This window comes from Sycon ciliatum, chromosome 1 (genome assembly GCF_964019385.1).
Source record: "Sycon ciliatum chromosome 1, ocSycCili1.1, whole genome shotgun sequence".
NCBI lineage: Eukaryota > Metazoa > Porifera > Calcarea > Leucosolenida > Sycettidae > Sycon > Sycon ciliatum.
This window is the reverse complement of record NC_088643.1, coordinates 9,754,984-9,778,886: the sequence shown is the minus strand read 5'-3', so window position 1 is coordinate 9,778,886 and position 23,903 is coordinate 9,754,984. Positions and strand designations below refer to the sequence as shown.

At 48.9% G+C, this 23,903-nt stretch overlaps 3 protein-coding genes across 3 annotated transcripts; 1 reads left to right on the top strand and 2 right to left on the bottom strand.

Moving 5' to 3' along the window:
• Window positions 1-371: 371 nt before the first annotated feature.
• Window positions 372-6,575, bottom strand: LOC135812485 (uncharacterized). The gene is made up of 6 exons (XM_065325839.1): window positions 6,429-6,575; window positions 5,630-5,884; window positions 4,331-4,372; window positions 3,122-3,421; window positions 2,061-2,100; window positions 372-1,468 (listed from the first exon to the last, which is right to left on the bottom strand). Exons 2-6 carry the CDS (start codon window positions 5,697-5,699, stop codon window positions 490-492), a joined length of 1,431 nt encoding a protein of 476 aa, XP_065181911.1. The 5' UTR covers window positions 5,700-5,884; window positions 6,429-6,575; the 3' UTR covers window positions 372-489.
• Window positions 6,576-6,929: 354 nt separating this feature from the next.
• On the top strand, window positions 6,930-8,034 carry LOC135806832 (glutamine amidotransferase-like class 1 domain-containing protein 1). Its single transcript, XM_065321021.1, has one exon. The coding sequence runs from the start codon at window positions 6,991-6,993 to the stop codon at window positions 7,645-7,647; it is 657 nt and encodes a 218-aa protein (XP_065177093.1). The 5' UTR covers window positions 6,930-6,990; the 3' UTR covers window positions 7,648-8,034.
• Window positions 8,035-10,980: 2,946 nt separating this feature from the next.
• Window positions 10,981-21,877, bottom strand: LOC135812473 (uncharacterized). The gene is made up of 9 exons (XM_065325833.1): window positions 21,437-21,877; window positions 19,849-20,029; window positions 19,290-19,416; window positions 18,649-19,030; window positions 17,502-17,580; window positions 16,859-17,101; window positions 14,325-15,289; window positions 13,667-13,833; window positions 10,981-11,282 (listed from the first exon to the last, which is right to left on the bottom strand). The coding sequence occupies exons 1-9, from the start codon at window positions 21,557-21,559 to the stop codon at window positions 11,042-11,044; spliced, it is 2,508 nt and encodes an 835-aa protein (XP_065181905.1). The 5' UTR covers window positions 21,560-21,877; the 3' UTR covers window positions 10,981-11,041.
• Window positions 21,878-23,903: the final 2,026 nt, after the last annotated feature.

The following is a 23,903-nucleotide window of genomic DNA, read 5'->3' as shown; positions in this document are numbered from 1 at the left end:
CTGGGTGGAGGTGATTCTTTGGATATCATCACTAGTATTTTGATAACGGCTATTGGGGTGTGGGTGGGTGGGGGATTCTTTTGATTTCGGGTATCATTAATTTTGCAATGGTTGTGTGGGGTTAATGGCATAATCTTATGAATAGAATGGCGTGCTGGGTGGAGGTGATTCTTTGGATATCATCACTAGTAGCTATTGGGGAGGTGGGGTGTGGGTGGGTGGGTGGGGATTCTTTGGATTTCGGGTACCATTAATTTTGCAACAGTTGTGTAGGGGTGGGCTGATTCTTTGGTTATCATTTATGATGGGGAGGTGTGTGATGGTAGGGGGCTGAGTCTTTGAATATCATTTTAGATTGGGGGGGGGGGGGGGGGGGGGGGTGACAGGACAGCTTCTATACACACTAATAATTCATGATTTCTATGACTTGATGGATATGTACGGACATATGTATGCACTCATCATTGTTCTTTTTGTTATCATTCTTTACTAACAGTTATCGTCGCCGTCTTCTTCTTTCAGTGTACTCGGGCACCGGACTTCTTGCTTCCCAGCTCCATGCTTACCCTCCTTCACTTGGCTGCGTAGCGATTGCTGTGCGGGATTGGAAGACAGGCCGGCAATGGGCCGCGGCGTGCCTCTCCGGTATCCCTGCACAGAGGAAGCGCTCAGGGCCCGCTGTTCATCGTGCGCTGGCACTCGCGCTCCGTGCGTGTCCTCCGGCATGCTGCGCTCACTGAGCGACGTCAGCGAGGTTGGCGTCGGGTCCATCGTAGCCGGTCCGTTACTGCCGTCTTCAAACGCAGTGCAGCCCTGGCGTTCTTCGCTCACGATATCGGTACCGGATCCTCGCAGGCTGTTGTTTGACGCGGCGGAGCTTGCGCTTACAGGTAGCAGGGCATCGCTTGTTGGATCGTGCAGCACGATGGACGACTGCGGCTCGCAGCGGATATCATGTAAGAGCTCAGTCAGTGGCACGGTGTTTGAGATTGCCGACGGGGAGCGCGTCGGTGACTGCATCAAGTCGAACGGGCTTGCCAGTGTCCACTCTTTGTGTCTACGGCGCTCACTTGGCGATGCAAACAGCACATCGGCGCTGGAGAGCAGGGTTTTCGAGAAGGAAGTCTTGATTTCTTCTAGGCTTTCGAGGCTTTCTTGTTCCGCTGGTGGCTTGCACCCCAGCGAGTAGCTCCTACTGGAGCTGACCTTTTTCCGCTTGGGAAGATGCAGTTTCGGCGAGCTCATCCTCTGCCTCCCCTCGCCTTCGGGATGGCCGTCGTCATCGCCGCCGCCGTCATCGTGCTTCTCCTGTGTTGATATGGAGGAGAAGGTGACGCGGCGCGGCGAGAGCTGCGTCTGCACGTGCGCCACCGAGAGCTCAATCTCGCGACTATTGCCGCCGGTGGTCGCCGTCGCCAGCTGCCGCAGCATGTTGGCAACCTTCGGCTGCTCTGACCAGCTGCTATTCCTGTCAGACATTCACGCCGGGACAAGATACAGTAAACAGATATAATTATGGCGACAGATTGCTCTACCGGCATGGCAACACTGGCCAACACTCGGTTGCACTGCTATTTCACACCGTCAGTCGGTGGTTTTGCTCAATGTTTCGGTCACGAGGACCAGCTTCAGTCCTTGCAATGGAGCTGCGTGAAGTAAACCCACAGCATGGGGACCACACCGGGATTTGAACTAATCAAACCAAACCAAGCAAGCTGACATGACCGATCATGGGTGTCGAGCGCATGGGCCCAGTGATATGGGCAAGTTGTGTTATGATGGCAGGGTGTCATGCACTTGCCTATGATCACAGTTGTACACGCTTTAATAGTGTGACTCTTGATTGGACAATTTGGTTTTTAACTAATCGGTGTAGCCCAGCGACCGATAGGAGTGTTGTGAGGATTTGAGGATGCATGTACTCGTCTGTCTGGCCTAGTATGTCAAATAATTGTATGTGCAGTGTTCTGAGTTGCAAACACGGTGTCCGGATAAGACCGGGTGGAATGCACGATGGCATGCACACATATTCAGCACTGTTCTATTTTCACTACTCTAACCTTGATGAGGTTGCAATGTCTCCATCCAAGCTGAGAAGGCCTGGGCAATGTTGATACCAACATTCAGAAGAACATACACACACACACACACACACACACACACACACACACACACACACACACACACACACACACACACACACACGCACACATGAATGCGCACGCACACACACACACACACACACACACACACACACACACACACACACACACATCCACACACGCACACATATGCACAGTCAGCACCCTCTTTCCACCCTTAGCATATGGACTGTCCACTGTGTTGTACTCCAGGGAACCAAAGTGGTACCACCCGCAGCCGCGTTCGTCTCCCCCTAGCTAGGTCTACCCTATTCGTTAACTCACCTTTCTTTTCCTCCTACTCCACGTGGCTCTAACTGCCTCCCAGTGTTAGGCAAGCTCCAGATATGCCCAAACTCGTACCCTCGTCAGACAGCACTTCAGTATCTTCCAGTAAACAAAATCACAGTCACCACTTCCGCTGCATAGCTTGCTGGGCATCCCATTGCTTTGCAACTTGCTAATCCCTCCCCTTTTGTGTACGTGCTTTTCGTTTCTTTTTTTCTCTTCTTCCGTGGTTGGTCTCACCCTCTCAGTTCAATTGGCTGTCTTGACATGCTGCTAGGTGCAGAAACAAATAAAATAATAATAATATTCAGTGGAGAACAAGTTGTGCACAACAGTGGATGGTCGGCACCACAGGCCCGAGGGGCGGCACTGGTGCTTCGTTTTTTCGAGCTTCAGCTTCAGAAGAACACCTAGAAAGACCCTCTGGCTTTTTAGGCGTGTTGCACGTCAAGTTCATCCTAGTCCAGGTGCCTGGGGGTGAGGTTTTCACTTTCGTGTAATCTCTATTTTCACTGCTGCCGAGAGGCATGCGGAAAAGTTAATGTAAAGTATGCACATCGGCGTTACCACCGGCTGTACAGTTGTGTTTAGAAAGTAATAGAAACACAAGCAGCCGAGGAAAGTTTGCTTGCCTGGCTGGTTATACCCTTGTGGCGGATGCAGACCAAATTGCTCATAACTCCGAGGCTCACCTGAAATCCGGCTACCTTGGTTGAGCATGTCAATGGTCGTGGGCGATAGATTGCTCGGATCGGCGTTGTCTGGAATGGTTGCCGGCTCCGAAGACTTGCGCTTCAGCAGTAGCTTATTATCGCCAGCTCCCAAGCTGGGAGTAAGTTGCTGCGTTGGTATGGGCGACAAGACGGCGGAATGTCGTGAGTGGTTCCTCTGCCGGTGCGTGAAGAACGCCACCACCACGGTGAAGGCAATGCAGCCAATCACCGCGCCGGCCACTGCGCCTCCGCTGATGCCGGACTCGTCGTCGTCACGACCTGGAAATGCACAACATAGCGATATCCGTTATGCGTCAAGCACTGTGCCCAAACTACTAGTACCCCCCCCCCCCCCCCGTGATAAAAATTCACGGTTCATGCTGAGACTCGGCTGGATGCCTGGTTTTCTGCATCAGTAGGAATGCCACTGCCCTCCATGGATCAAGGCACCCCGTGATAAAACAAAAACAAAAAAGGCAAGTATTCGGGTGTGGGTCTGCACAACATCCGTGCTAGCCCATCATGTACAGTGATGGCAACTGAAATCCGACCCCTGGCTTTCACGCTCGAGTGCAGTGCCGATTCTAGCGGTCTCCACTTGGTGGTGTACATGCGCGTGCTGGTTTTTTTGCAATGTGAGCGCGCCAAGCTGGGGTCGCATTTCAGTTGCCAGCATTGCACTTTCAAGTGGAGACATCACCAGCAACACAGATGCTCCAGGCGGGGATGCTAGTGCTTTGTGCGATGAACATTTGGTCAGATGATCGACAAACACGGAGACTGCATTCTACGGAAAGTACCATGCACGTGTGCATGTGTGACAGTTAAACTGGTTCACAAGGTGCAGTAATCAGGAGCGGATCCAGAGATCTCTACAGGGGGGTTCCAGTGTAGGCAAAACCGAATACCTGATACAGTCATGTACATGTATGGTATTGTACACAGGACTCTGCCAACCGTGGATGATTGTAGTAGGGTCACTGTTTCCGAACACAGTGTCCTCCACCTTGATTCATGCTGTCAAACTAACAACATGTACATGTACTGTACTCGCGCAATTAGAGCCCTCTCTTGAATAGTGCCCCATCTCGAATCGTGCCTTTGTCTCTAAGAGGCAGTGAAAAAATAAAGCCCTCTCTTGAATAGTGTCAACTGGGAACGAAAATTCATAGACACAACTGCCCTTACCAAGCGTGCTGACACCAGGTGTTGTTGTTAATGATGTGGTTGCTACACAGACACACATACACATGCACACACACACACACACACACACACACACACACACACACACACACACACACACACACACACACACACACACACACACACATGCACGGACACACATGCATACAAAGGCACACAGACACAGACAGGCACACGCAGCCCAGCCAAGCTACTTTCCATATACCCGACAGGAACTCTATAGAAGATCCATACTGATATGAGGGTTTCCATGACATGCAAAATGTTACCCTTCCGTGACCCTTCCATGCTCCTAGAAGTAAGAACACAACTTACTTATCAGTGGCGTCGGACACGCTACAGTCACTACGGTTTTGATCGTACCACTCTTTGCCCCTGGTACCCTGTGAATTAATAAAAGGCACTGATTTGGGCTCTAAATTTCGAAAAATTTCTGAAGAGACACCCCAACCCCACGAGTAAATTGTCCTTCAGGTGGCTGACCGTACCACCCTGAAATACCTTCAGACACCCCTGCTTATATACCGGTTTCGTAAAACTCCTGACCCCTGATCCAGACTCCCAGATTCGGGCACTTCCAGACACCTTTCTGACCCCTCTCTAGTCACAAAATTGACATATCAACGAAAAGTGCCACCAATAATATTGATTGGCACCAAGAAGTGGTTACTTGCATGCAGCTGCAGTATGTGTGTTCTGAGTTGTGGACAATCACTAGTCAGTTACCGGGGCAGTGTTCGGTCCCAACGTGCCTGGATAAGGATGCTCTATCGAGACAGCACCCATAGTGGAGTGGCACACTCCGTACCCCCTACCCAGCGGGATAGTGCAGCCCTAACCGTCCGTGTTACATTGAATGTGAACCAGCCTCTACACGTCATGCAGCAGTCCACATGGAGTGGGTTCACTGTTATCAGGCTTATGTCTGCTTTGATTCCCATTTTAAATAAAGTACCGGAATGCAGCTTGCTAAAGCTGGGTATATTCCTGTAGAAGCCATGGTCAGGGCTAGGTCTCTATTCACACAAGGCTTCTATTCAAACAAGGTATTTCTATGTGTGTCAACACTAAAACCAGGCTTATGCGCCGAACGGGGCATCTAGAAAATCAGGCTTCTATTCAAAACAGGCTTCTATCTGAGGCAGGCCTTACTAAAAGACATGACGGTATACAACAACAACAACAACAACAACAACAACAACAACAACAACAACAACAACAACAACAACAAAAACAACAACAACAACAACAACAACAACAACAACACCACCACCACCATACCTTGCATGTTACCCAGTGGGAGATGCAGCAGTACCAGAAGCAGCACAAACACAATCGCGTTGCTCGCCATCACGTGTCTCAGCTTGTTTCCTTCAGCTTTGTTTCAAGTCTCACAGTCAATTACAGCGCTGCTTCCCGGTGACGCTGCTCAGCACCGTCTCATAACCAGGGGACAGAGAATCCACGCTCAGCCCATGTCACAACTCCCAGTGCGTCACGCCTGAGGCTGTGTCCTGTCCGAGGGCAGCAGAAGATCTACACACAGAGAGTTGCAGTCATGCACTGGAACAGAGAGCAGGCGACTAGTGGTGTGTGTGTGTGGGGGGGGGGGGGGGGGGTGGTGGTGGTGGAGGGGGGGGGGGGGGGCTGAAAACCAAGACAGTAATTTCGATCTTTTTTAAAGCATACACGTACACGGACACATGCACCGATTACCGGTATTACAAGCTACTCCGGAGTACACACGAGAAGCTAGAACTGAAAAATGCTCTAGTACTAGTAGTAAGCTTGCCGAAAGACTGCAAGAAACGGTCTTCTTTCGCCTCACTTCTGTCCAAGACTTTTGGTCCTACAAGAAGCGGAAGTCGTTCGAGCCTACGTCCCAAGCTTACGCTTCCCAACGCATGCGATGTCCTTCCCCATGTCAGCAGTCTTGACTAAATTTCAACTACATATAATGACACAAAGGTGGTTACTAGCTTCCAGGCGCCACAGGGTTTGCACCACCATTTTCTCGCTATTTGGAAAGTCTGAACTTTCCCCATTTCGACATGCTGAAACTTCCCTCCTAATTCAATACCTTTCTTCCCAAGGGTGGTGCGAAGAATCCTCCTCTTCGATAGGTAACTAATCCTGCTGCTTGCAACCGCTGTGCTTGATCTTCCGTGGCTTGAGCACGAAAAACTCGAAGACGACCAAAATTGCTTCACTCTTCTTTCTGAACGGACTTTGCACTGTACTGTACTTTGCACTGACCTCGGTGACCTTCCCGCAAAGACACCAGTCTGTACCGTGTAGATACGTGTGATCTGTGATAATGATTAATGCGCTGGATGAGTGGAACCAAGACAAGAGTATAACCAGGGAGTCGTAAAATACCGGTATTTTACGACTCCCTGAGTATAACCACCCCGGACCCCCTCCTGTCTTGGTGGAACCGATCTCCAGCGCGCCGTGTACATATTTTTTCCTTGAGTTGCAAAATAAATAATTTTGCTGATCTGACGTAATCACGTAACTAAAATTTTTTCAAATGTAGTATTGTAGATACGAAGTTTCACTTCAGAAAAAGTTAGTTTAGTGTAAAAGTTAGTTGGTATGGAATGAGTTGGTGAAAACCATTGTCACTTTTGAATGTGAAAATGGCAACAAAGCCGAACTGCTTGATCGTTGCGAGTGCGTCGGCTGAGGGCGTCTCCGCGAGGTCATTCGTCAACTCGTTTACCCTCACGACGTCAGCCTTCAATGTGCAGCTTGCGACGCCTTCGGGTCAGGCTGTTGAATATATAAATGTGGACGAAAGCAGTAAGAGATGGCTGACGGACTTTGCTAGCAAGCCGTACTCTACCCCAGCCAAGCTGGAGAATTGTGACCCGAGCCGCTACTCAGTTCTGCTCATTCCCAGTGGTCCCGGCGCGGTGTTTGATCTGGCCACTGACCAGTCACTGGCACACATCATCACACAGTTTGTGGCGGAGCAGAAGCCGATCTGCGCCGTCGGCATGGGCGTGTGCGCCCTCTGCTGCGCCATGGATCCGGAAAGTCGCTGGCGGCTGAAGGGCTACTCGCTGACGGCACCGCCGACGATGGAGCTGGCAAAGCAGGTTCTGTTTCCCAAGCTGCCGCTGTTGCCGGAGGATTTCATTCGTGAGCAGGGCGGCAGTTTCAGCTCGAACTTCACCGACGGCAACCACGTGGTGATCGATCGGCACGTCATAACCGGGCAGAATGACCTGTCGACGCTGACCGCCGTGCAAAACCTGATCCTCCTAGGAAACGCGAGGCAAGCGAAAAAGTGAGCCGCCGGTATCCTGATCCCGAACCTTAGCGCTCCATTACACCATCCCGACAGTAACAACAATGAAAGGACATATCGATTCACAAATTCACGAATCCAATCTCGCACTGAATACCTTATGTACATAAAAAAAAGTTCATCTTGCACCAATATGTGCGTCTTGCACCATTTCAATATATTCTAGGATATTGATTTTTTTAATTTTATTATTATCTTTTGCCCTTCATGACAACTGTGTGATCCTTTAGACATTTTCTGATCTTGATCCTACAGCAGCTGGTTTGCTGTTTGTTATTCCTTTTTCCTTCCTTTTTTTTTAGAGATATCCTGCTGAGAGCAGGTGCAACACTGTTGGATTGAAATACAGTCGGCTAGTGATGAGAATGTAGACTGTGTCGTCAGCTAATCAGGTGTGTATGTGTGTACGTGTGTGTGTGTGTGTGTGTGTGTGTGTGTGTGTGTGTGTGCGTGCACACTCGCGCGTGTGTGTGTGTGCGCGTTGGGATTCACTAGCCAGAAAAAAACCCACTTCAATCAGCTGTGTGGTGGATACCAGGCTAAAATTAGTGGCGGTCAATTCATCAGCCTTGCAAGCTGTTGAATGGTGTCATCCCAGCACAAGTTGCTTTTATATGTCTAACATAGCTGTTCGCTATCATCGCTTCCGCGATGGGCATGCCTGAGTCTGAGCGTATGCGTGTGTGTGTGTGTGTGTGTGTGTGTGTGTGTGTGTTTGTGTGTGTGGGCAAGCTGTTGAATGGTGTAATCCCAGCAATAGTCGCTATGTCTAACGTAGCTTGTTCGCTATCATCGCTTCAGCGACGGGGCAGGTGCAAAGTGTATTAAAGGTGAGCACTGTGTGTGCGTGCGTGTGTGTGTGTGTATGTGTGCGTGCGTGTGCACGAGTCACAGTGTCGCCGTGCGTAACATCCATCAAGAGTTATTCATGACCTGCAATCGCATACATTGCATGACCACGCTCGTGTAAATCGAAGACGTTCTTACACAGGAGGGGTCGGGTCGGCCGCACAACGGCTTTTTATTTACTTCTACTCAGGCTGTGCATGTGTGATGTCCATTCATACAAGCGCTGGCGTCAGATCACCCTCTACCACTTGTCCATTGCGCAGCACACGTGTAGCGAACGCGGTTAACAACAATAATCTGGCGTGGGCACAATCTTCAGTTCCAACTTCGCTGTACATGCATGTGGATGCTCTGCTACTATTGCACTGTGACGATTTGTTTTCTTTGAACAGCAGAGTTCTTCCGCACTGATACTGATAAGGCACTGGCCGGTACTCATGCGGTCTCATGTGGCAGGTAGTCAACTATGTGATACAAAGAGTACACAAACCAGGCCATGTGCTCTTCAAGACTAATGCTGATACTATGTTGTAGCTGCGGCAGTATCAGTGCAGTATCGACAGTTACCATTGGAATCATCCAGTGCATTTTTCGCTACACTGGCCACCAGCCTTATGAGACATTCCAGGATGCCGACCATGTTTTTTGCATACATTCGAGCCTGTGTTGAAAGACCACCTGCCTATAAAGACCAATATTCTGTGCGCCACGGGCCCGCAGTGGTCGCTAGATGCAGACTCCACAGTGCAATGTACTGAGAACGGACACTCTGGTCACCATGGTTACGGCCGAAGACATAAGGCCCTAGCAAGAGGATGACGCTGTGGAACGGGCCAAGAACTACTAGTACCGTAGTAGCGCGCACTTGGTCTTGTAATTGTCACGCAGCACCGGGTGTGGTCCCTATATTGCATTGCAGGTAAGGTTCATTAGGCCAATCCCTGATCCGTCAGCAACAGCACTGTTTTGTCTTCTTGTGTATTCATTACCGCAGTCATGGAGAAATGAAGCTTAACATGTAATCAAGTAGCGTGCTCCACTGTCAGACTCAGAAGAGTGCTCAATACCCCTCTAAAGGGCAGAGCCTTGTACACAAGAGAGAGAGATTAGAAGCTGTGTCGCAACTCTGACTCTGAGTGTCCCGTGTTAGTATACGATCATCAGGCACCTCTACATGTACAGTAGGGCCTGTAGCTGCAATAGACCAGTCCATTTTTCAAGTTAAAGTAATATACATGGTGGTATCACTGGAAGCAAGACGGTAAATGAGTTCCCAGTGGAAGCCTGTTCACTCTTGCTCAGCGGAGGTATGCATGCTTCAACACACAGAGCAGCAGCATGGGTGGAAGTGGAATATCAAAACATGTGCGTGCACATGTCGCCTGATCGTGTATGCAGCACAACATACCTGATCATTTTGCACTGATCCATGAAAGGAAATTCCATCCCCATTTCTCCCGTATATGGAGTCTTTTCCACATGGTGCATTGGGATTATAATTATCACGTTATCAAGCCGTCCATATAATGGCCAAGGACGGTGGGGAAACTTCATTCGATTCTTGTTTTGCGCCAAATTTATCCCCTACTGCCAATGGTCCAATGTTATCGATGAAAAGATTAGTTATCGTATTTCCCCGATTGTAAGTCGCACCTTTTTTACACTAAACTTCAAGGGCAAAGAAGGGGGTGCGACTTACAATCGAGTGTGACTTCTTACTACCGTATTTCCACAAATAGTAGGCCGGTCTACTATTTTTTCAACCTCGTCCTAACCCGCGAGGACGGTCTTGTATTCGAGGACGGTCTTTTATTCTTTCAACCCAGTTTGACCCCGGTCTTCTATTTCTCGCCACACAGTTTTACCCCCGTTCTTCCATTTTCTTCTACACAGTTTGAGCACGGTCTTCTATTTTTCCCCACAGTTTGAGCACGGTCTTCTATTTTTTCTATTTTTAACACAAGAACAAAGACTCATTTAGTAGGCCTGGTCTTCTAATCGGAGACGGTCTTTTATTTTTTCAATCGCCCCCTGCCCTGGCCTTGTATACGAGGAAGGCGTTGTATACGAGGACGGCCTTTTATTTGCGGAAATACGGTATTAATTTTGGTTCGGACGTGAGAATGGGCTGCGACTTATAATCAAGTGCGACTTATCATCAGGGAAATATGGTATTCATGGTGGATAGAAACACAAACAATCCACAACCAACACACACGGATTCATTTTGACAGAACCCCCCCCCCCCCCCCCAGAACTCATCTATGACTACTCCTGGTAGGTGACTAGAGAGACTGAAAGAAGCAGCTCATGGTAGCAGAAGATAAAGCTAAAATAAAGCAGAGAGGTCCCAGGTTGTCCAATAGAGTGCTCAATGCTGAAAGGCATAGCTACTTTCGAAGTAGTTCCAACACTTGAAGAATACAAGGATGATGATCGCAATAGTGCGTGAAACTCGGCTTAAAAACACTATTCATCCTCTTTCAATATTCTTGTTGATAAAGCTAAAATAAATAAGTAGTCGTTATCTAGTCTTTGTACCTGGGCAGTTTTTCAATCGCCACTTCATACAACTGGCGGCGAGGAAGCTGGAGATCATTACGAGTACTGCGGCGGCCAGGACTGATCGCATCTTCAGACTTCTTCTCCGGCCACAGTGGGATGTACAAGCTGTCGGTGCCAACCGCGCTGAGCTGCTCCGTGAGATCGCGAGCGTCCGCCTTGCTCGCCCAGTGGTCTTCCGGCGGTATTACGGCGGCATGTGGGTACCTGCGCATAGGCAGACCAAGTACGACACAGTAGAACCTGTCAAGGTGACCACTGATAAGGCGACCACCTGTCCTAAAGGACCACTTTTCCGGGGTATAAGCCGCACCAGGGTATAAGCCGCACCCCCCTATTTGAGGCAAAATATTGACTAAAAGTTGGTATTCGGAGTATAAGCCGCACCCACAAACCAAGATTTTTCACACTCATTGACAAATGGCCTTTCTACAAATTTATTATGGTTATGGAGCTAAATACCATGTTATATCAGATTATGAAAAATAGAGTCCCCGTATACGCGTACCGTATGGTGTAGCCCGCGCACTAAAACTAGTAAAAGTGCCGGGATAGCAACACAGGCGCGAAGCTGAGTCGAATGACATGTCACATGACGTCAGCATGCATACTGATGTATGCTAAGCATTCATTCGCGCAAGCATATTCGGTGTATAAGGCCAAGTAAAATAAAATCCCAGTTTATCGTCCTTTTTTTCACAAAAATCGGGGAGGGAGGGCGGATTTTATTTTTATTTTTTATTTTTTGATGTGCTACAGACTAGTATAGTTCTTGGTAAACAATGACACATCATGTGCAACAATCTGCAACAGAATAGTGGTAGTGTATGGAATACACAATGCTATAACAGTTATATGTACATAAACAATTACATGCAAAATCACGGCTTTGGATCGACAGATTGTCACTCCACTCATAAGACACAAACCCCAATACTGTTTGGTTCACACAGACCACCAGATAAATGATAGAAAGCTGCAGAAGGGAAAGAACCAGTCAGGACAGTAACCAATAGTCAGTCATAAAGGGAACATGTTGACGAAGCTGTGTTTTCAAGCCTTAGCCGACGTAAAAAATCAAGCTTTTTGGCAAAATTCTAGATTTAAAAAATAAAAATAAATTCCGGGCGGCCTCGAAAAATGGGGCGGGCGGGGACGATAAACTAGGATTTTTTTTACTTGGCCTAAGGCCACACGTTTTTTATTTCTATGTTTCTCGTCACCTGAAAATCTAAAAACGTATGCGAGAGGTGGAAAAAAATGACCGAAAAAAAAAGAAGTTTATTAGACCTTTGTTCACACTAAAATCCACCAATACACCATGCAAAATAGCATCCATCGTTAGCAACTAGTATAATGGTAGGAGCTTCTGTCACAATCTGTGCATGTGCAGCTAGATTGCGCACAAGAAATGCCGACCTCGCATCATGTGTCGCGCAGGCTAGGCCACATTATGTACAATCATGTACATGTACATGAGTGTGCTGGTCCCCACATGCACACTCAGTGCAGCACAGTTTTTTTCTTCTTTTTTTCTTCCAGACTCCTGAATCGTATGCGCGCGGGTGACGAGAAACATAGAAATAAAAACGTGTGGCCTAAGCCGCAGGGGCGATTTTGGTCCGATTTTTAGCGAAAAAAAGTGCGGCTTATACCCCGGAAAATACGGTATGTTACATGCACTTCCGCTCAAATGACCCTGGATAAGGAGAACACCTGCACACAGCGACCACACTATGGACTCAGTATGGAGAACTGTAGAGGGGTCAGTTTGGACAGGTCACAGTTCCCCGTAGAACAACTGGTGCCCCCCCCCCCCCCCCCCCCTAAATATCACTCACATATGGCACACCCACACATGTCCAGCTAAAGGGCTCACCAGAAGAAGAAAAAAAATGATCATTCACTCCCTAACTGCGCCACGGCACCGATGGCATGGCGGATGCATGACCAGAGCTGGGTTGTACTTCAGTAACAGTACCAGTTATACAATCTGTTTGGAGGCTCATCATGGAATGGCGCGCGTGAATGGCTGTTTGACTCGGGGTGTTGACTTGAAGTGCGCTAGTGGCTGGACTACTCCAGCCAGCAGCCGTGTAGACTGATTTTCTAAGAACACCACGCAATAGACGACAGTCTCACATTACAAGAGGCACCCCTCCCCCCTCCCCCACCCCCCATGCACTAAACAGATCGTTCATAGTGTGCTAGGTGGGTCAGAGGTGCACGTTACGTTTAGAAGAAAAAAATGCGAACTTATGAGATACTAAGGAAGTTGGCGGGGAAAGCGCGAGCTCCAGTGTGGTGAGCAACCAACTTCCATACGCAAAGAACGCTCACGTCCACAGCGCTTTGTGACTGGGCATGACTATTCAGGCCGTGCTGTGCACAGAAACGTGTTATGTACGTGCTTCCAAGAAGTGCTCCACCTTTTTTTCTCTCACCCCCTTTCTGATGACCCTCCTGAGTGTCCTCGTTTCCTGTTCAACCCTCTTTGAAGTCGTACATTGTGTGATTGTTGAGACAACGAACTGAAATAAATCAAAACAAACAAAACAAACAATTATGCACCCGGAACAGCAGCAACTTACATGAGCTTAGCCGGGTGTAGCAAGTCCAGCTCAATGTCACTTGGCTGATCGGACTCCTGCTCCTCCTGAGTGTCCCGCTGGCCCTGCGCTTTCCACCATCCGTCCGTCTCGAGCCGTTGCCGCAGTCGACTCAGAGCGTTGCGAGCTGCTGCATAGTGGTCATAGTCCTGGAGATCGCCAGTCGTCGCATGGCCACATAACACACAGTACACAGAGTGATTGGAAGTTTCCATGTGCCACGATGATGTGGGAACAGGGAGTGTGTGTGTGGAAGGGGGGGGGGGGGGGGGGACTTTCTATCACAGTAAAAACCTGGTTTTAGCGACCACCTGCTCTTAACGACCGTTTTCCATGCACGGCCAGTTCTACACAGACACTGTGGGACCTGGCTCTAAAGAGCACCTGGCTTTAACGACCGCTTTTGCTTGCACCGTGGGTTGGTCGCTTAAACCAGGTGTTTACTGTGTACCTTAGGACCAGTGGTAAATGAGCACACTTAAAGGCTCAGTTTAGTTTTGCAAGAAGCTAGTAAAAGAAGCTAGTAAAATCAAGACTGAGAGCATGATCCGCCAAGGGCTAACAGCAGAGGTCTTGCATTGCAGTGACCCAACACTGAGTCCAAGTTCAAACCGGCTTACTTTGAACTCTGGTGACTTACATATGCCACTGCGTTTCCGGCTTGTGCGGCTGGAAATTGTTCGCCAGCAATGCCGCCATAAGTCACCAGATGAACGGTGGGGAGGCCAGGTTGAGCTTGTGCCAGTTTACCAAGGAGATAGACGAACTGCGCGCAGGCGCTGTAGCACACTCCGTCGGACACGACAACAACTCGCTTCACGTGCTGTAGAACGTTAGAAGTCGCACGACCGCTCGTCTCGCCACGCTTGACGCCGAGTGAGTGTGGAGAATGTAGCGTCTCCGAGCACATCTTGAGCGGAGCTGTGCACATGCTGGCTGCAGGGCAGTTTTCGCAAGTGTCCTCTTGCCGTGGCAGGAAGTCCGGCACGGGCGCTCCTCTGGCGTGACGCAAGCACTGGCGTGCTTCCAAACCGGACACACCCAGGAAGCTCTCCGACTGCGCACGCAGAACAGACAACAGTAGGCCGAGCAGCAATTCGGAACGGCCACTGTCCGAGTTCGGAGCCACGGCACGGTAGAGACTGGTCTTCACCCGCATCACCTCGGCCACGGTGTCGAACGGGAGATCGGCTGCACGCGCGTACGCTTCGATCTTCTCTAGAAGAGCGGCTGAGCAACGCTTGCACACTCCTGTCGGGAACGCCTGCAGCAGCGGTAGCAATGCATGACTGGATTGCTGCAGAGAGTCTAAGTCACGCATTGTCATGAGGCAGGGAGCGGCAGCGGCAGATGCTGGAGACAATCCGTTCTTCTGTAGTGCCTTCACCAGCACCTCCAGCACTCCGTACATAGTAGACAGCAGACCTCCTCTGTTACCGCTGACGTCCAACACCAGTGTGCGTATCGGTGACGCCGTGGAGTGGGGAAGCACGTTGGAGAGCAGCTTATGCAGATGCCCGGTCGTTATGAAAGCGGGCGTACGAAATGACGGCAGCATAATGACGGCATATCCCTTGCCCCGATGCACGGAAGGAAAGACATCCTCTACATGGGAAACGACAAAAGACACAGGGAGATGGAATCAACTCGGATGGAGAGCCATGAATAAATTTATAGAAAAGAAAAAGGACCAAGGAACTACAAGTTATGCTATAATGTCCACTAACACCACCAGTTACTAAACAATCAGCTCATGCGAAGGAGATGGAATCAATTACCGCATTTTCCGGAGTATAAGCCGCACTTTGAATACTCAAAATTCACCCAAAAAGAGGGGGGGGGGTTGGCTTATACTCCAGTGATCAAATTATAGGTGATAAATAGGGTAGATGTCCGTATTTTGTGGCAAAAAAAGGGGTGAGGGTGCGGCTTATACTTCAGTGCGGCGTTATCTCCGGAAAATACGGTAAGAAAACCAGTGTCCGAGGCAATGGTGTGAGTCTAACAAGTTTGAAATGTAGGTCAAAATGTACGTCAGGGATTCTTTAGGTCAGGGATTCTTTAGGTCAGGGATTCACAGAAGAACCTTCACCACCAGTCACAGTGCTCAATACACGGCGTCAAGAGTACATAAACCAGAGTGTGCAACTCGGGATGGTTCCTGTGGGAGCGTAATTCGTGCACTACGTCATTTCTGACGGCATGGTAAGCCACAGGTACGGTGCCGAAAGTTGCGTAACCAGTCGCGGTGGTGCAGGTCACTGAGTTTGTCCTGATTTCGGTTTTTTGATACGGATAGCCTGGTGACTTTACTTTTCGGTGGATGTACGCAGCGTACACAGTCACACAAAACACCGAAATCCTGAAACTGGACGTCTAAAATCAAGCAACTTGGCTGATTTCTGGGCTATGAAACATGAAAATTTGAGCTGTACGCAAGTCGCGGCTTGGCTGACCTCATCAGGGTGACGTAGTGCACGAACTGCGCTGTTTCAGATCTGATATGCACAGTTGCACACTCTGGTTTATGTACTCTTGACGGCGTCCAGAGCTTAGTACAAACGAAAATACGGTGGTTAAATGTCTCGGTGACATCACTTTTTGTTCCACCGGATTTTCGTTTGTAGGTCAGGAATTCTTTAGTTTGCAGTTTACACATGGACATAGTTTCACTGTATAGTATGCAGCAGAAAGAAGAAGAAAAGGAAGGGGTTTCACTGCCGATGATCTGGAGATGGAGACTTTACTGCGGCATGGCCACAATTGTACGCTTTGATGTCTGCTCGTCACATGGTGCCAATCTTCTATTCAATAACGGCTCGAAGCAGAACCAAACCTTGTAATTGCTACACAACCATTGACAACAGGAATGAGCACCGAATGCAGCCTTTCTTCAGCAGTAGGCTTGTTTTGAAAGCAGTATCATACACAGCCTCGCACTGCACACTAAAAACATAACAACCGGTCAGTAGATATTATTGCCGTCTTTGGTGCTCTCAAACAAGCTCCATGCAACACACACACACATACACACATACACACACACACACACACACACACACACACACACACACTCACACATACACGTACACACACACACACACACACACACACATGCACACACAGAGTACTTTCCCGGACTGTGTGCTGACCCTATAGTGTTACCATGGTTACCTTGGCCGGCAGCACTGCCAGTGCGGAACGTGCTATCGATCATGCGGGCGGCGGAGCACGGCGATCCACCATGCACGGTCGTGTTCCTGGTCCTCTCGGTGACAGTGTCACCCAGCAAGCACCGTAGCTTGGTAGAGTGCGGCACGGCGGCCAGTCGAACCGTCCACGGCAGGCCCACGGTGCGGCCATTCGACAAGAGTAGGTGGACACCATCGCTTTCGGGCAGGACAATCGTCGAGACATCTTTGCATGGAGAAAAGCAGGTAACACGATGGGTACAAGACTACAAGTCACAGACCATCACTTCTTACTAAGTTCTTAGTTCATATAGACGCAAGTACTGCAGCGACTTCTTCCGCGATACTTTTAGTCAGTCAAGATAATGTCAGTCGGTCAAGTGTCAAGTCAAGTCAGCGGAAAAGCGCGAACTCTGGTGTGGGGAGCAACCAACTTTGCTATAAAATTACCACCGAGGAAGTCACTGCCACTCTTTCGCTTTTAAATCAATTTAAACTTTTTTAAACAAAGCCAAGCAAACCGAATGGGCTTAAAGAAGCGCACCAATACTTTGTACGAATTGGAGTCAAGACATTACTTTTTGGCATTGTAACTGTGAACATGCCACAAAGACAGTCAAGCTCACCAAAGCAAGAGCGGTGCAGCGCATTGTTGAGCAATGGTCCGGTAGCTTGTCCTGCTGCCTGTCTTCCTCCCAGTAACTTCTTCAGGGCAGAATAAAAGAACACAAAAACTTAGTGAAGAGTATACGTTCCCAAGAGTGCAGTAAAACCTGTAACTATCGACCACCCCTTGCCCTTGGGGCCAGAGAAAGCGGTCTTTAGTGGCAGGTGGTCCTTAGTTAGAGGTTTGCGCTGCACAACCATTATATGAATGCGAGCCCGTCCGTGCCTGGCGAAGCGGTCTGTAGTACCAGGCTGGTCGCTAGTCACGGTGGTCTTTAGTTACAGATTTCACTGTATGCAACACTCTGGATACCCTTTCTACGGGGCCGGGAGTCGGGGCGGTGATACTCACTTCACGTGGTGTAGTGTTCACATTGTTTGTTACCAGCTCTTATTCAGTGAGAAGCGGAGTAATAAAAATAGCACTCCCTCGCAGACCCCTCCCTCATAGTATGCAAGTCATCAGCATCACCACGGCACATACTCGTACTGCGCGCACGCTAGCCTTCGTTGTACGTAAAATGAAACGTACCTGGAAGATTCACTGGTTTGATGGAAAGACAAAAACGGGAAAAGTCTGAAGAAAAATTGACTGTCACCACCAGGACTTGAACTCGTACCTGGAACACGTGATGTTAGTTTTCGCTGTCGCAGACCCCATGTGGAGAGTTGCACACTCTTGGGAACTTACTTGAGTACTGACTCTTGATATTTTCATACAGTACAGTTGATCTGCCCCCCCCCCCCTGTTTTCTTTCCAACCCAGTTTTACAGCAGGGGAGGGGGCGTGTGAGTGTGGAGGGGGGGGGGGGGGGGAGAAGCTTGAGGCTATCGTGTGGAGTATGATGTGCAGGAACGCAGCCAAGTGCAAAAAGGCACCCTGTGCATTTTCCGTCCATCAGAGCAAAGTGTCTCGGCTGACCTGTGCCAACATCATCCATACATGGGCAGATTTCCATCTCTGTTCACTCTGTCCACTTCATATTTCGGTTATCAGTTATGATCAAATCTTCAACCTGAATATCTACCGATTAGTGATGCGAGAGTCAACACGCGCCTAGCCTCTCGTATATGCACACACCACAGCGAGAGGTCAGAATCATTTACCTTGATGAAATCAAACGGTGAAAGCCGTTCGATCGATTTGACAGTGTGACCGACTATCATTTGTACATCGGTATTAAGCCCCTCGTCCGGAAACGATATCTGTGTGCCAAGCTTTGCAATGAACAGGACTTGGTGCTGGTGCAGCGAGCTCGAGTCACGCTCGATGCGAGAGCCGAACTCCACCGGCAGACAAAGCGATGCAAGCTGCGATACTGGCGACTTGTATTGGACATGCTCGTCACAGAGACTACGCGCGTAGTCGTGCACACGCGTGTGCAGCTGTAGCAGATTGCTTAGAGAGCGGTTGACGAAGCGTGCGATCGGCAATGCTCCGCAGGGTGGCCTCGACTTGGTGTGCAGCTGACGAACCTTAGTCGTGGCCCTGTAGTAGTAGCAGTAGCAGCAGCAGAGCAAAGTAACACATTAGCTCGGGTCTGAGGGATGTCCAAGACCAAACTGGTGGTACCGTTGCAGTTACGAATGCAAACTCTACTTCTACTGTAACTCGTCCCTAACGAGGCATGTAAGTAATCATTATCATTCAAAAGCCATGTTTCAGTTGTTTATAAGAAATTATTATGTCAATTTACTCATTCATGTACTGCTTAGAAAACATCATGTCAATTTTCTCTGCCCCTTACAACGCCAGAGCTGCAATTGTTGCATTCAGAACACGCGTTGTCAGCGGAATGGATGCTAGGCAGCGTCGGAGTTGTCCAATACTTGTAAACCACTCTAGTCCTTGGCGGGCCACTGGAGATGCACAGACTATAGAGAAGAACGCAGAAACAAGCAGTCCAGGTAGATCAGATGCCAATGAGTTGCTCAGTGATAGCCAAGGTAAACTACAATAAAGGACAGATAGAAGGAATGAACGGGGGAGGGAGGGAGAGAGGGAAAGAGAAGTGGAAAGAGCAGCAAGGAAGGGATTGAGGAAGGAAAGACAGGAAAGAAGAAGACATGCTGTCAAAGAGAAGGAAGAAAAGAGATAAAAGACTTTGTGTGTGTTGTGTGTGTGTGTGTTTTGCCAGGGTGGCACATGACATTGGTCGGTTCTATTTGTGCGGGTTGGTTCTTACAGCACTCTAGCCAGCAGTAGTCCATAGCCCTGTGTCAGGCACTGTAGAATTTCCCTGTGCCACACTGCTAGTATGAACGTTATTAGGTCCGTGCACTGTACGTGGGAATGCTTTAACTTGCCATCTTCATTCCTGCCCACGTTGGTTGTCCTCCACAGCGGCCCGATTCCTACGCCGACTGGTCCACGGGGCTTGCACGGCCGCTGAGGCCAACGCATGTCATTATTCTCTGAACGGCCGGTTCGGCGGCCAACAGCAGGATCACACACGACCGAATGCTGATAGTTGTTGAGTAATGAGACCTGGACAGCACCGACAGACGAACAAGGGACACTGTATACAATATAATAATTATTATTATAGATACATTGACATGCACCTAGGTATTAAAGTCTGAAGTCAACCCCGACTGCGACCTAACTTAAAGGGGATTCCCGGGGAATCAAGGAATTAAAAATCCCGGACCACCATCATGCTCGTACGAACTCGGAAGACTAGATCTACGTGCACCAGGAGTTAGCCGGTATCGGCTGTGGCCGTGGGTTCCATTGCACTAGTAGCTGTGTACAGAATCTGAGACTGAGCAAACAGGCAGTAGAATGAATCTGGACCTCGGCAAGCAGCCATTTTGGTGGGCCAAGCACCCTTGCCGTTCACTCAATAGACCGTGTGCACGTTGTACAGATATACGAAGCTCTGTACTAGGACCGTAGATTTGTACAGACCCGGTTGGGCGTTCATTGTGTGCTATGCATGCGCACAAGAGTGCATGAAAACCAGAGTGTGCAGCTCGGATGGGTGGCTGTCACGGCGGAATTCCGCGATTACATCATTTTAGTGATGTAGTGCGTACAAGCAGGATTCAAGCAGGTCTCTTTCTGCACAACTGCAGCTCAGTTGTACGCACTACGCCATTTCCCGCCTCAGATATCTGCACCGAATATGATGTAATCACGGAATTCCGCCGTGACAGACACCCATAGCAGAAAAGGTCCCAAGCTGCACACTCTGGTTTTCATGTACTCTTGATGCGGATTTGACCAATTTTAGCCTCATTATTAATGCATGGCAAACAATCGCTTTTCCAGCTTCTTCACTTTGGTTAGAACTAATGACTAGCTAGATCTTTGTCAGAAAAAGGTTTTCGTTTGAAATGCCTTTATGGGCCCATTTCTTAGTGGAAATAGCAGAAAACACAATAGGGTCCTGCACATTTAACACCCAGCTGGGTCTACGGGATTCTATCAGATACTGCAGGATTCGTGCATCTGTACAACGACGTTACGTGCATAAGGCTTATCCCTGCAGATGGAGGTTACGCTATTTCAGCATCAGTTGATATACCTCAGTGCATTGAGTGGCGAAGTCGCAGCTATCCTATGCCTCCTGATGGAAAAAACCCTAACCAATGAAAAAATGACATCCAGGAGTCATCAAATTCCGGTACATGTACTTTGCACCCCCCCCCCCCCCCCCCCCACCGTTTCACCACTATTATTGTAGCAACAAAGCGTGCTACATGCTCATGTTGCGACCATGCAAGTATTTGCAATTTATTATTTTTTGGTAGTTCGCTATAAAAACGGTGTGGCTGTTAGTTCGGACCATCTGATCATAGCCTAGCCCTGGGATGTTCAAGGAAATAATAAAGTGCAAGGATCGACAATGCTTCATTCAATCAGCTTGCCAGACTTGAGCCACGGACTTACCAATCCGGCTATCACCGTCCCCGCCATCGCTATCAGCAGGAGCCATGCCAGCAGTAATGTCCGTCGCTTCCACCGGCTCATTGTGGCGAGTCGCTGACAAACGCATCGCCGCGAAATGACCATCTTCCACAAGCAGGCCTTCGGAATCAATCGTCATCTTCCCGGCACACTGATTCAGTAGTAGCAGTTCCTTCATTTCAGCCACGAATCGCTACTCACGTGGGACGTTGATTTATCCAAGCTCCATTACCAGTGCTGTGCGAGTCCGAAGCTGAACTGAGCGCAGCCACGACTCGATCTGGCTTCCTCCTCCGAGCGTGCACGCGTGTAATGTCTGTAGCCCTCCTAGTACTCCTACGCTAATGGCTATGTTCGATCAAGCGGATGCCTATGTCACAGTATCAGTGTGAAACCAGAAGCTCGTCTGCGGTTCGCGGGATCTCGGATCCGATGATCTTGATGTCAGCAGATGATACTGCCTGTCACACTGCGTCCACGATCCGGTCCGGGACTCCGGGTCCATCAAAGCACATGTCACATGAGCAACTGCATGCTGAAGAAGCCTGGCCGGTGAACAGCTCAGCTGGACAGGTGAATTCGAAGTAAATGCGAGAATCGAATGATGTTTGCAGCCTGCATGCCTTGAAATTTGAATGGAGTCGTTCGACCCTGCACCTGGGCCCTGGTAGATCTACGCGAGACCAGTTCAGAGACAGAGCTGGAAGAGGTAAATTATCCTTCACGCATTTTGCAATAGTAATCATGACATATTTTTCAATTTTTTTGTCTCCTGGCCTGGATCGAGCACTAGGGCACGACCTATCAAGACGTGGTATACTGGGGAAGGGTGTAGTGTGTACTCTTGGTGAGGTACATGTACATGTATTTGACGACTCCCTGTTCATTATTATAATGACTGAAACACCAACGTCCAAGCTTGCAAGTGACGTAAAAATAGGTACATCATACCCCATGGCCCAGTCTGGATATTAGTGCAGTAAAGCCTCTGGATAAGTAGAAGCAAGAGTAGAGAGTACTCTTGGTAGAAGGTTACCTTGGTTACTTGGTGACTTGTCACTTCGGCGCCACCGTTTCAGCGCGATACATGATTTCAGCGCCGGCACTTCGGCGCCTTATTTCACATCGCCATGACTACCAGCGCGGCAAAGTACAGCGCCAACAACTGCATGCAGCGTGCGAAAAAAAGTACATAGGCGCGGTAATTTACAGCGCAAAGACTTAGCTCAGCGCGATGAAGTACGGCGCGATAAGGCACAGCGCGATAAAGTACAGCACGGTGAAGTACAGCGCAAACAAGTACATGATTGTATAGAGCGATCAGGTACAGCGCGAGTCATTACTTGTACAGTCATACCAAGAGTAGATAAACAAGAGTGTGCAACTCCCGGATGGGTTGGCCCACGGCGGAATTTTTTGTTGACGTAATCTTTTCTACGATCCACGCGCTGCGAGTCTTTTGGAAAGCTTTGCCTCATGCACTTGGCCGGGCTTTACATTACAAGCTCGGTGCCCAGCACGTGCTCTCACACTGCTCTGCGGCAAGATGCGCGTTTTTCTGGAAAAAAACGTGACATCAACAAAAAATCCCGCCGTGGGCGGGGGTATCTGTAGATTGTGCAGAAGAGATCCGGAGTTGCACACTCTTGTCTATCTACTCTTGGTCATACTCCTAGTCATTACAGGCGATGTTCATTATACACATGATGTCCAGTTGTTGGGAGAACCTTTTTCCTGTACACATCATACACAGCTGCTGCTGGAGAAATAGACGGGGAACCACCTTGAAAGTTCCGTCCATGAATCATCACTGTCATATTCACCCCTGATCGCCGCATGGGAGGCTCCGTAGCAAACACGAGTGTAGCAGGTTCTTGATGAGGAACCGCAAGCTTGTGTTTTTTTTCTTCGCGTCAGAGCCTCCTGTCTAATGCCTAGCCTATATTATTATTATCATGTCTGCATCGTCGTTCGGAATGGCAGGGTCAGGGAGTCGTCAAATTCCGACTCCTTGGGCAGGGTGCTTACTGTGACGTGGCTCACCTACTCCCGTAGAGACTGGAGAAACTTGGCACGGAGGGAGATTGACGTTGTGTACTACAATACTATGTAGGTCGGTATACATGTACTGTGTATCACCTTATTTTCGGTGTTGTAAAATTTCGGTAAAAGCCAACCCCTGACCTTTCGGTGTAAGGATAAATTCGGTATGCATGGCACAAAAAAAAAACGGCTCTTGCTCCAATATCTCCGGCTAGGCTCCACATACATGTATGTAAATGTACATGTATGTATATAATAAATGTAGAGCCGAAGGATTTATTGCAATTACATACCAGTATAAAAACCGAGGTCCCCCGAGGTTTTTACAACTGGTATGTAATTGCAATAAATCCTTCGGCTACTACATTTATTATACATATGTTGACCTTCACTTTCCCTAAAAAGG